At 37.6% G+C, this 14,070-nt stretch overlaps 1 protein-coding gene across 5 annotated transcripts in view; it reads right to left on the bottom strand.

The window, feature by feature from the left end:
• The window catches only part of EPB41L5 (erythrocyte membrane protein band 4.1 like 5), an 87,853-nt gene that overhangs the window by 22,526 nt on the left and 51,257 nt on the right, over positions 1-14,070 (bottom strand). For all 5 annotated transcript variants that reach the window (XM_072613355.1, XM_072613354.1, XM_072613356.1 and 2 more), the window contains exons 4-7: positions 13,725-13,767; positions 12,743-12,821; positions 8,121-8,165; positions 7,726-7,778 (exon numbers count right to left, since the gene is read on the bottom strand). In XM_072613355.1, the coding sequence (XP_072469456.1) occupies positions 7,726-7,778; positions 8,121-8,165; positions 12,743-12,821; positions 13,725-13,767 (220 nt within the window). The remainder of the gene's footprint in view (positions 1-7,725; positions 7,779-8,120; positions 8,166-12,742; positions 12,822-13,724; positions 13,768-14,070) is intronic.

The raw sequence follows: 14,070 nt of genomic DNA, 5'->3' as shown, positions 1-14,070 counted from the left end.
TAACATCATATAGAGATGACTTCCTGGAATGATAGGAAAGGGAAGAGGTCTGGGCCATGTCTCTCAGGATGCTTCACACTCCCCATGGCCCCACTGTGAGCACAGGAGCTAGTCTCCACATTGGGAGCTGAGACAGTTAGCAGCATGCTGACCTCTTGGGGCAAGGTTATGCTCAGGAGTCAGGGTGAAACGAAGCACTGCTACATGCCCCTCTCCAGAAAACTCTCTCCTGTTTGTCCTTAATCAGACCGGCACTGCTAAGCTCTCAATGGGAAAAGTGACACTGATGACCAACTCCACACTCAGCTCAGAGTAAGCACCAATCTCCCCAACATCCTGGCCCAGAAAAAGAACACCTGGGAGCCAGAGGGGTCCATGAGCTCCATCTGATCTGGTGGTATAAGTAAGGAAAATTTTGTTATCCTTTTTAGAATTTAGTTTCTCAGGATCCATAGTCATGGCAATCTCTTGTTTCCAAGGGTTAGATAAATATTTCCCAGGCTCATAATTTGCAACATCTACACCACAGTTGCACAGTGAGATACAGAGGTGACATAATGTGATTCTTACTATGCTTGGGCTGAATGAGAATACTGCTAAAGTTAACTGTGAGCTTAATGATGACAAGATGCTTTCTTTGTCTGTTGCCTTATAAAGCAAGTGGGCACTGGTCAGTGAGTGGGGACAGTGCAACACTGTGTATGCCTTGATCAGCCCCCATCAATGCTTGAGGGAAATCTGTGTTTGCCTCAACTGGCCCCTACTGAGGCTCAGGGGATTCTGTAGGAGTTGTAGCTCCTACTATATTCTTGCTGGCCCTTGCAAGACAGGTCATTAAGGAATGCTGTGGGAGTTGGTGCTCCCATTATCAGCAACCCTTTGAAAAGACTAGATTAGATTAAAGTAAGATTATTTACCTCTCTAAAGCTGTCTTCCTATCCTTCCAGTCTGTTAAGAGGCTGGAGTCCAAAAGCTCCAGTGTTTCCCTTGTGTTACCTGTGAAACTGGTGGCTATAGAGATTGACATTCTATCATGTTCATGATTAGTTTTTCTGACCCCACCCAGCTTTCTTTATCTTGTGGTTAGTTCCTGGGTGTCCTTTCTGCAGAACAGCTAGTCAAGCATCTGTCCTTAATTTCTTCAGTAAACCTGATGAATTAGAGATCAGTTACTAAGAGTCTATTATATCTAGCATGATGCTAAAGTCCTATTCTGATACTTCATCATGGCAAGAAGATAACCCTGGAAGGTCATATCAAACTGGAAAGGTTTCAAGTATACATATAGTGGTTGATTGGATCTATCATCTGAGAGTAGTAATTTCAGTAATTTAAGATCAGAAAGGTATACACTAAGGTATAGAGGTGAGGTTTTGTGGCTGCAACTACAATTTTTTTTATGGCTTGCCAAGCATTTTTTAAAAAATGAGTTTATCTGGGGCACAGACCAGATGGCAGAGTAGAAGGATGCACCTCTAGAAGCTCTCCTCCCAAGGCCCATAAAACATCTGTAAAAAATGACTCTGAACAAATTCCATGGTAGCAGAAGTCACAGAAACAACAAGAGTATAAGAGATTTCCAGTCCAATGTAGCCTGGAAAGCCAACAGGAAAGGTCTAGTGCACTGCACTGGGTGCAGAGACTAGCACATTGTGGACTGCGCCATGGCAAGGACAGGACTGGAACAGGCTCCAAGGCACCACCAGCAGCAGCTGTAAGTCCCAGATTCCTCAACTCACAAACTCCAAAGCAATCTTCAAAGGTCAGTGAGAAAGCTCTTTCACCTGCTTGAGAAGAGAAGGCATCAGTCTAACCCCTGCCCCAGGCAGTGGCAGCTTCCATTGCTGGAGCCCTGGCCTAAAGACCCTGGGGGAATTGAGCAGCTAATCTGGATCTCAGCCCTGAGGGGAGGAGGAATGCCGGTGTGGTGGAACTGGTGGAGGCTCTGGAGAGGGAATCCTGCTCCCAGACCAGAGCACAAGTCAGGAGAGGAGTAAACTCCTTTCCCTTGATTGTGCCACCTTGGAGGAACTGAGAACTTATAGGTCCCCAGAGTATACCCTCCTCTCATCAAAGGATTCAAAAGTCAAGTAACTGGCTGGGAAAATGCCCAAAAAAGGGAAAAAAAAAAACTACTTTCTTGGCAAGCAGATATTTTCTTCCATCTTTTGGATGAGGAGGAACACTGCATACCATCAAAGGAAGACCTAAAAGTCAAGGCTTCTGCATCCAAAACCTCCAAAATAAATATGCAATGGTCTCAGGTCATGGAAGAACTCAAAAAGGATTTTGAAAATCAAGCAAAAGAGGTGGAGAAAAAATTGGGAAGAGAAATGAGAACGATGCAAGAAAATCATTAAAAGCAAGTCAACAACTTGCTAAAGGGGACCCAAAAAAATGCTGAAGAAAATAACACCTTAAAAATAGACTAACTCAAATGGCAAAAGAGGCCCAAAAAGCCAATGAGGAGAAGAATGCTTTAAAGAGCAGAATTAGCCAAATGGAAAAGGAGGTTCAAAAGCTCACTGAAGAAAACAGTTCTTTAAAAATTAGAATGGAACAGATGGAAGATAATGACTTTATGAGAAACCAAGAAATTTACAATACAAAACAAAACCAAAAGAATAAAAAAATAGAAGACAATGTGAAATATCTCATTGGAAAAACAACTGACCTGGAAAAGAGAGCCAGGAGAAACAATTTAAAAATTATGGGACTACCTGAAAGCCATGATCAAAACAAGAGGCTAGACATCATCTTTCATGAATTGTCAAGGAAAACTGCCCTGATATTCTGGAACCAGAGGGTAAAATAAATATTGAAAGAGTTCACCTATCACCTCCTAAAAGAGATCTGAAAAGAAAAACTCCTAGGAATATTATAGTCAAATTCCAGAGTTCCCAGGTCAAGGAGAAAATATTGCAAAGTAGCTAGAAAGAAACAATTCAAATATTGTGGAAATACAATCAGGATAACACAGGATCCAGCAGCTTCTACATTAAGGGATCAAAGGGCTTGGAATATGATATTCCAGAAGTCAAAGGAACTAAGATTAAAACCAAAAATCACCTACCCAGCAAAACTGAGTATAATACTTCAAGGGGAAAAAAATGATCATTCAATGAAATAGAGGACTTTTAAGCATTCTTGATGAAAAGACCAGAGCTGAATAGAAAATTTGACTTTCAAATATAAGAATCAAGAGAAGCATGAAAAGGTAAACAGGAAGAGAAATTATAAGGGATTTACTAAAGCCGAACTGTTTACATTCCTACATGGAAAGATAATATTTGTAACTTGAAACTTTTCTCAGTATTTGGGTAGTTGGAGGAATTACACACACACACACACACACACACACACACACATATTCATAGACATATACAGACAGAGAACAGGGTGAGTTGAATAGGAAAGAATAATATGTAAAAAAATAAAATTAAGGGGTGAGAGAGGAATATATTGGGAGAAAGGGAGAAACAGAATGGGGCAAATTATCTCATAAAAAAAGCAAGTAAAAGCTTTTTCAATGGAGGGGAGGTGAGAGGGGAAAAGGTGCAGCTTACTCTCATCACATTTGGCTTAAGGAGAGAATAGCATGCACACTCAATTTGGTATGAAAATCTATCTTATACTACATGAAAGTAGTGGAGAAGGGGATAAGTGGGGTGTGGGGGGGATGATAGAAGGGAGGGTAAATGCGAAGAGCGGTTAATTAGAACTTTTGGGGAGGGATAAGATCAAAAGAAAGAACAGAATAAATGGGGGAGCAGGATAGGATGGAGGGAATCATAGTTAGTCTTTCACAACATAACTAATACGGAAATCTTGAGTAAAACTACACATATATACCCTATATTGAACTGCTTGCCTTCTCAGTGGGGATAGGTGAGGAGGGAGGAAGGGAGAGAAGTCAGAACTCAAAATTTTAGGAACAAATGTTGAAAACTGTTTTTGCATGTAACTGGGAAATAATACAGGTAATGGGGTATGGAAATCTATCTTGCCCTACAAGAAAAGAAAGAAGATGGGGAGAAGGGAAGGGAGGGGTGTGATAGAAGGGAGGGTAGATTGGGGAAGGGGTAATCAGAATGCACAATGTCTTGGGGTGGGGGGAGGAGGAGAGATGGGGAAAAAATCTGAAACTTGTGGAAATGAATGTTGAAAACTAAAAATAAATTAATTGGAAAAAATGAAATAAAAATGAATTTGTTTTCAGTTTTCAACAATTGCTTCTGTAAGTTTTAAATTTTCTCCCCTTCCCACTGCAAGACAGCATGCAATCTTATATGGGTTCTACACATACATTCTTATTAAACACATTTTCACATTCATCATGTTGCATAGAAGAATTAAAAATAATGGGAGAAACCATGAGAAAAAAAACAAAGCAAAATATGACACAAGAGAAAATAGTCTGCTTTATTCTGCTTTCTGATTCCATAGTTCTTTCTCTGAATGTGTATGGCATTTTGCCTCAAGAGTCCTTTGGCAATGTTTTAGGTCCTTGCAATTGCTGTAAAGTGCTAAGTGTATCAGACACAATCCTTGCACACTGTGGCTAATGTTGTGCATAATGTTCTCCTGGTTCTGCTCATTTCACTCAGCAGCAGTTCATATAAGTCTTTCCACTTTTTTCTGAAGTCTGTTTATCATTTCTTATGGTACAATAGTATTCCACTACATTCATATACCACAGCTTCTTCAGTCTTTCCCCAATTGATGGGCATTCCCTCAATTTTCAGTTCTTGGCCACCACAAAAAGAGTTGCTATAAAATATTTTTGTACACGTGGAACCCTTTCCCATTTTTATGATCTCTTTGGGGATACAGTCCTAGAAGCGGTACTGCTGGGTCAAAGGGTATGCACATTTTAGTAGCCCTTTAGGCATAGTTCCAAATTGCTCTCCAGAATGGTTGGATCAGCACACAGCTCCACCAACAATGAATTAGTATTCCAACTTTCCCACATCTTCTCCAACACTTATCATCTTCCTGTTTTGTCATGTTAGCCAATTTGATAGGTGTAATGTGGTACCTCAGAGTTGTTTTGATTTGGATCTCTCTAAGCTTTTTGGATCTCTCTAGATAGCTTTAATTTCTTCATCTGAAAACTGCCTGTTCATATCCTTTGTCCATTTATCAATTGGGGAATGACTTGTAAATTCTTGTAAATTTGACTCAGTTCTCTATATATTTTAGAAATGAGGACTTTATCACAGATACTAGTTGTAAAAACTCTTTCCTAGTTTTCTGCTTCCATCCTAATCTTAGTTGCACTGTCTTTGTGCAAAAACTTTTCAATTTAATGTAATCAAAATTATCCTTTTCCACTTCATAACGTTCTCTATCTCTTGTTTGGTTGTAAATTTCTCCATTCTCTATAAATCTGACAAGTACACTATCCCTTGCTCCCCTATACCAAGATCATGTACCCATCTGGACTTTATTCCTGTGTACAGTGTTAGGCATTGGTCTATGCCCAGTTTCCACCACACTATTATCCAGTTTTCCCTGCAGTTTTTGTCAAACAACTATGGTATGTTCTAGTAAATTCTCAACAATAAAATCACAAACATATGCAAAAAAGTATAAGATATAATCTGTGCCATCAATGAGCCTGTAATCTATATGGGTATACAAGATTTACATGAAAGATTGAAGGTATAATAATACCTAAAGAATGATAATTAATGCAAAAATACTTCTTCAGACAGACCTGCCTTCAGTCTCTTTAAAAGTTTTTCAATTTTGTGAATCACTCATCTCAAGACTTAAATATTTCTCCTTACAGATTGAAAAAATTGAAGCACAGAAAAGCATAAATTAAAAGAGAAACTTTCTAAGATAGGCTGCTTTTGATAATAATTGCAAACTAATACTCTGAGAAGTTAGGGTGAGACCACAGCCACATAGCAACTTAGTCCCTGCCCATTCTGATACAACAGAACTCAAATAATTAAGTTTCAGAAAACATGAAACTTAACTGACATCTAAGTGAATTTTTCTTTTCATTTTTGGGGAATAGGGAAAAAGTAACATGGGTAAAGATTCACTGAGTGTCAGATATAAAAAGAGTACTGAAGATTTCTACATTCATGCTCTCTGTCCTGTATATAAAATCTAGATCCTTCAGCAATGGGATGCAACAAGGAGAGAAATAGCTTTATAACTAGATAATAAATCCTAAAAAACTAATCCCTATCACTAAAATGCCACCTAGGCTATCCCACAGTCAATAAATACTCCATCTTTCTGAGACATTAAGTAAATTTAGAATTAAAAAAAAGAAGCTTAAATATAAACTGCAGAATAAATGTCAAAATACTAAGTGTTCTCATACCCACCTTTTTAAATTAGCATGGCATTACAGAAAGAATGGGAGACTGAGTCAGAGGGCTCTGCCATTTAGCACTTGACTAACCTTAAGGATGTAACTACGTCTGTTTCCTCATCTCTAAAGTGAAAAGGGTACACTAGATCAACTCTCAGTTCCTATTTGGCTCTAAATCTCTGGCCCTGTGATCTGGAGCATTACTCTCATTCCAAGACACCATCAGGGTGCATCAGAAGGTCTTTTGGTAGAGAAAATAGATCCAATTCTTAAGAAGGACAAAAAAGGAACTTGTTCTCTTCATGACTTGGGGCTTTAAAAGAGAAAACAATCAAATCTTCTTAATCCAAAGTTAAACTCCACTTGATAAATTTAGAAAGTTACTGTTACAAACTCACATAGTAATTTCCTCAGAATTGAAATACAGAGAAATTATGCCAATTTCACTTCAGTGGTGTATGTATTATGTATGTATTAAATACCAGGATGGTAGGAATTTAGTTTGAAATTACAGTAAGCCTACAAAACACATCCCTGTTCCAGAGCACTTGTATTTAGAAGACAAACTATAAAGTATGAATTATGGACACAGCATGTCCTCAAAGTCAGCGTTGAGCTATCAGAACTTTGTTCCTTGACATAAATTATACAGTAGTACCCCCTTACCTACAGGGGATATGTTCTAAAACTCCCAGTGGATGTCTGAAGCCACGGATAGTACCAAACCCTAAACAGACAGTTCTAGCTTTAGCTTTTAACATTTATGTTAACTTTACTGTACTATGCTTGCTCTCTCCTACCAACCCCACCCCTTGGCTTGGCACTCCATGCTCCACCCCCAGATTTGGGGCTTGAGAACTCAGTGGCAAAAGGAAGGAGACCACTGCCCCACTCTGCCAACCCGCCCATGGGCATGTCTTCCAACCCTTCAAACTCAGGTTCCACAGGTCTGACTCCAGCCCCTAGAGGTCTTGAACTGTGTGCCATCCTCTCCCTCCATGGGTTGGCAATCCCCTTCCTGCCTTCCTCATTCCCCTGGAATTCACTGCTGACCTCTGGTAACACTACTCTATTTCCTTTGGTATTAATATAAATCTATCCCATAATAACAAAAAAAGTATGTTCCCCCACTTATCTTGTTCCTTCCTCCCCTGATCCCCCACTATTGAGGAGAACAAAAAAAGCAGGGAATAGAGGCAGGTAAAGTTGCTGAAAGCAAAGGAGAAATAACTATCCTTAAATATATATGTCTGAACAGAAAATGAAGTATGGTTTTTTAGTACACAATTTCTTTTTGCAGATTCTTTGCTGCTCTCTCTTTAAATTCCTTGACATAAACAACAAACAGAAAGGCTAAGATAAGGTAGCCTTTATGAAGAAGAAAAGCTCACCTTGCAATGTATAAGCTGCCAACTGGACTGCTGTGTCAAAAGGACATTCCAATCTGAAATCAAAATAATGATTTGTTAAAAACAAGCTTTTCAAAATGTAAGCTTTTAATAATTTATTCTTTTGGGAAAGATGAAGCAAAATGGAACAAGCAACTGATAATCATGAAAAAAGTATTTCTATATCAGACGCTCTTAAACTGGGGCGTGAACTTGTGTACTTTTCTCTCCCTCAAATTTTTATTATATGCAATTAAAAAACACGATGGGGTCCATAGGCCTTAATAGACTGCCAAAGAGGTCTACAATCCAAAAATTTAAGAACACCTGGTCTATGTAAATATTATTTTCCAAAAACATAAAAGAACCACCATGTAACTCTAGTAACTAGTACTTACTTTCCACTAAGAATATCTTGTTTTAACTGAAGAACAAACAAATACCTAGAAAAAGAAAACACCAACAATTTGTATTAGCCAGGCATTTGCTCTTATACTAAGGAATAATCCTTTCCCCTAGTGGAAGAGCAACATTCTTATCACAGAGAATACACATTTTAAAAAAAGAAGTCTGAACTTTTTCCTGAGTCTAAACCAGTGCTCAGAGACCCCAGAGTAGGACCAGAGACTTAGAGCTAGAAGAGACCTTAGAAAACATCTTCAGGAAAAATCCCTTATTTTGCCAATGAGGAAACTGAGGTCTAAAGAAGTTCAATGACTTGCTCAATGTCCCACAAAGATGGAATTTGAACCCTGTTCCATGGACTCCAAATCTAGTCCTTATACCACTGTACCATACTGCCTCTGAGTTACTTGGAAAACTTGCTCAAAAGGGATACAATGATCAAATCCTCAAATCATGTATACATTCTGCTAAGAATGATAGTAAAATAAATACCTTTTACTTTGAAGGAAATACATAAATTTATTTCCAGTTTTTGCCTCTTCCAGGAAGAAAGGTAGGAAGACATTATTTTAATAAACACTATTGGCAGTATATTTTAATCCTCTAATTTGAGGAACTGATTCCATAATCAAACACCTATGCAACTTGCTACATAACCACCTTTATTTTTATCTCATTTAAGAATGGAAGATGTAAAGACATAAGGGCTTTGCAGCTGAAATTCATAGGTTATCAGCTATATGTGTATACTGGATAATGGCAGGATATCAAAACATGTCTGTGATCTGACAAAGTTTCTTACTGGAAGACCTGATCACCTCCCTCTAATCAAAATGCCATGAATAAAAGTGGATAATTATAATTTAACAGTATTTCTTTCAGTGTATAATAAAGAAGTAGCTGGAATTCTAGGGTTCAAATTTATTAGATACCTACCAGTCTTGAGAGGTATTCTCTCAACTTTGTAGCCAAACTATAAAACAGGGAACACTACCATATAGCCATAATATTGTAAAAAGAAATCAAAAGTTAGAGGAAGCAAATCAATATGGTCTAAAAAAAATGAATTTTCCAAACTCATGAATTCTTAGCTGTCATAAACCAGTCACTGATATTGCCTCACTGCACCTTATTCACAGTAGTACTACTTCCCCATGCCATTATTATTATGGACTATTATGTGCAGGCACTTAGCGAAGTGCTAGGGATACCAATGAAAGGTGAGTCTCAAAGAGCTGACACTGCAATGGAAGAGAGATAGGTGACTGGGCCCACACAAGATACATATGGTATCTGGTAATGCTAGAGGATAAGGCACCAGCTGATAGTAGAGGTAGCTAGGTAGTACAGTGGACACAACACTGGGCCTGGAGTCAGAAAAATCCTGAGTTCAAATCTAGGTTCAGACACATTCTAGCTGTATGATCCTGAGCAAGTCACTTAACTGATGTCTGCCTCTGTTTTCTCTACTCTAAAATGGGGATAGTAAACCTTACTCCTAGGGTTAGTTTTTAACTTTTAGGGTTAGTTTTAACTTTTTTTTTATTTCAAATTTCAAATTCCAAATTCTCTCCCTCCTTCCAGTTCCTCCCCCACTGAGGTGAGAAATATATCAATAATACATATCAAATCATGCAAACATCATGTCACACACACAAAAACCTAGATTTCACCAGTTCTCTCTCTGTAGGTAGATAGCTTTTCTTATCATGAGTCCTTCAGGAACTGTCTTGGACCACTGTATTGATAATAGTAGCTAAGTGTTTCACAGTTGATCATTACAACAATATTGCTATTTTGATGTACAATGATCTCCTGGTTCTTCTTCCTTCACTCTGCACCACTTCATACAGATACATCTTCCCAGGTATTTCTGAAACCATCTTCCTCATCATTTCTTATGTTGTTGTTCAGTTGTGTCCAACTCTTAATGATCCCAAGGACTGAAACACACAAGGACCTTCCATCCTTCACTATCTCTCAAAATTTGTCCAAGTTTATGTTCCTTGTTTCCATGCTATCTATCCATCTTATCCTCTGCCACCTCCTTTTCCTTCTGCATTCAATCTTTTTCAATATCAAGGTCTTTTCCAATGAGTCATCTTCTCTTTATGTGGTCAAAGTATTTAAGCTTCACTATTTGACTTTCCAGTGAAAAGACTGAATTAATTTCTTTAAATATTAACTGATTTGATCTCTTTACTGTCAAAGGGACTCTTAAAAGTCATCTCTAACACCACAATTAGAAAGCATCAATTCTGTGGCACTGCACTTTCCTTTTAGTCCAACTCTTACAGCTACACATTGCTACCAAAAAAATCAATGCTTTGACTACATAGACCTTTCTCAGCAAGGTGATATTTCTGCTCTTTAGTATGCTTTCCAGATTTGTCATAGCTTTCTTTCCAAGGAACAATGTTCTATTTCATGGATGCAGTCACCACCTGCAGTGATCTTTGAGTCCAAGGATGGAAAATCTGATACTGCTTCCATTTCTTCTCCCTCTATTTGCCAGGAAGCAATGGAACTGGTTGCCAAAATCTAATTTTTTTGATGTTAAGTAAGCCAGTTTTTAAGTTTAATCTCATCAAAAGGGTTCTTAATTCCTCATTTTCTGTAATCAGAGTGGTATCAATTGCATATCTGAGATTGTTGCTGTATCTCCTGGCAACCTTAATTCTGGCTTTTGATTCATCCAGCCTGACATTTCACATGATGTACTTGGCATATAAATTAAATAAATAACATTCTCCTCCAATCTTAAACCAATCAGCTGTTCCATATTCAGTTCTAACTGTTACTTCTTGGCCCACACACAGGTTCCTCAGGAGACAAGTAAGATGACCTGGTACTTCCATCTCTTTGAGGGCTTATAACATATTATGATGTAAACAGTCAATGAAGCAGAAGCAGCTATTTTCCTGGAACTCTTTTCTGCTTTCTCCATAATCCAGCGAACACTGGCAATTTGGTCTCTGGGTTCCTCTGCCTCTTTGAAAACTACCTTGCTCCCTCAGTAATTTTGCGGTTACATACTGCTGAAACATAGCTTGCAGAATCTTAAGCACAACGTTGGTGTATGACAGAAGAGCCATTGTTCAGTGATTTGAAATTTCCTTGCCATTGCCCTTCTTTAGTATAGAAATGATTTCGAATTCAGTGGCCCCATAGAGTTTTCTAATCTGCCAGCATATTGAATACAACACTTCAACAATATCATCTTTTAGGATTTTAAAATAGCTTAGTGGGAACTTACTAGCTGTACAAACCAGCAAGTTAGTTAACCCTGTTTGTCTCAGTTTTCTCACCTATAAAATAAGCTGGAGGAGGAACTTGCAAACCACCTCAGTACCTTTGCCAAGAAAAACCCAAATGGGGTCATAGAGAGTCGGACACAACTGAACAACTAAACAGTATTTCTTACAGCACGATAGTATTCCATCACAATCATATACCACAACCTGATCAGCCATTCCCTAACTCATGGCCATTCACTTAATTTCCAATTCTTTGCTGCCTCTAGGATTACCATTCATCTAACTGTTTGTTCTCAGTCATTTATACCTATCTTCCCCTATTAGAGTGTGAGCTCTTTGAGACCAGGGGATTTTTTTTTACCTTTCACTGTATCCCTAACACAAAAAGAGCTGCTATGAATATTTTTGTACATTGGAGGTCTTTTTCATTTTTCTTTAATTTTTTTGGGACACAGACCTGATACTGGTACTGCTGGGTCAAAGGATGTAGATATAGTCTGATAGCTCTTTGGGCATAAATCCAAATTTTCCCCATGCTATTTTAAAGTATATCACAAAGCTCACAGCCTCCAGACACAGCAGTATATTGGCCATGGTGCATTTCTTCGATGGAGTTGAGCAAGTGCTTTCAATGACTCCACAACAGAATAGAAAAAGTCAAATACTATACCAACTCACTAACTGTGGGAACTGCTCAAAGTGGAGCAATTGCTCCAATGGCCCCTGCATGTCAAGTGTCTGACCACAGAAATAATACACTACTGCTGTTCCACTGAAAAACCTTCGCCTATAAGGCCACAATCTTTTCTTAGGAAATCTACTCAGGAAAAACTTAGATCCATTTCCAGCCTTACATAATTGTACAAGGACTACAAGGTAATCTACTAGAACTGAGACAAAATTAGAATCTTGAACTAAATAGCCAGTTCTCTTTTGACTATCCTTGTACAACCTTATTTGCAAAGACACATTAGCCAGGACAATCTTGTGTTTAACTTGTGTAAATTACTTAAAATGAATTCAAATATTCAAACACAATATTCTGAATTTGTTACAAAAAAACAGAACTTCCCACCCTCCATCTACTGGGATAAGGAGTGAGGTCTTGACATATTGATGGATGGCGCAAGGCAATAAAAATACATGACACTGAATGGAAGCTTTGTTCTAGTTCTTCATTCACCTCCCTACCCAAGACATAAAAGCAACTTCCTTACTTCTTCCTTTAAACTAGAAATAATTCTAGGAGACAAGAAGAAAACAAAAGAAAGCTACAGTTCTGAAATCAGGGCCACTGGACAGTCTTGGATACAGGTAACAGAAATAATGAATAGAAATCAAGCTTGTGGACTTATTACCTTGTCAATTCTTCACGAAGATTGTTTGGTTCTGAGGAATAAAACTTAACACGGAGGTGCAGACAATATGGTGAACCAACTAGGGAAGGTGGGGGAAAACAAAACAAACAACTTGTTAGTCTAATCAAATCAGAATTCTTAATTACTTTCATCTCTAGGTTTGGAAGAACCAGGGAGTACTGTACAATAACAGACATCCTTGTCATGTTTGAAATCTATCAACCAAACTTAAGTGCTAATATGGTTATGAATAATGATACAAAATAGCATTTGGTAATAAAAAAGTCACTATTCTACAATTCTTTTTTAAAGATATGCACGTGTAAAGCCTAAAGTTACAGAATATAGAATAAAGTCTGTACAATGCCTGCTTTTTACCCCTGGCTATGTTTAGGAGGAACCAAAATTTTATCATAAGTTGTTTTCAATTTGTTATTCTTAATTAAAAAGACCCTAAACGGGTCTGAAGATATTTTGAAACTACAAATACTGTCTGAAACCAAAAAGAAAAGTTTCAGGATGAACAATGGCCACAGATACACATCCACATCCTATATACATATAAGCATGTATATATGTGTATACACACACACACACACACACATACATAGAGAGATTACTGATAGGTAGCAATCTCACTTTTTTATCTTCCCTGGCTAATTTTTATAATAGTTCTAAGAAAATCATCTTTCTAGTAAGGGACTTCCCTCCTTTCTACTATTCCTTCTCTTTTTTCCCCTCCCCAACCACAAGATTTTCATTCAGATGCTCAGCTAGGGATTAGTGAAGTACCATAGGCATTACCTTCTGGGAACAAGCTGTAAAAATAAAGATGAAGAAAGAAAAGGATTCAGGATAATTTCAAATATACTATACCCTGCTTCTCCTAATAAGCTACAGTACACCCTTGGAATTAATACATTTTAGAAAATAAATTCGGTTCCAAAGAATTATTCAAAAAAAAATTTTAAAAGCTACTTACTTTTAACTTGTTTTTTGATGCTTTTTGTACTGTCCAACCAATGCTGAAACAAACAATAAAATTAATTGAAAGTCTTGGACAATTAAAAATAACGAGTACTTACGTTTGTACTTTATTTCTTAGCAAAGACAAAATCCCCTTTAATAAGGGTTAATATTTTACTTTTAGGATTTTCTTTAACATAGGCAAAGCTAGATATCAAAGGAGTACGCTCATGTCAGGATCACAAGTTAAAAAAATTCATCTTTCATATTAACTTGATTCAAGGTCTGTGATCTAATCAAATGATGTCTCTTACTGGTCAAATATTAGATAGCTCTGTAATGTGTTTTAAAGTAGAAAAAAA

Source organism: Notamacropus eugenii, chromosome 5, assembly GCF_028372415.1.
Source record: "Notamacropus eugenii isolate mMacEug1 chromosome 5, mMacEug1.pri_v2, whole genome shotgun sequence".
Taxonomy (NCBI): Eukaryota; Metazoa; Chordata; class Mammalia; order Diprotodontia; family Macropodidae; genus Notamacropus; species Notamacropus eugenii.
The sequence above is the reverse complement of the archived record's forward strand: the minus strand, read 5'-3'. Positions and strand labels throughout refer to the sequence as shown.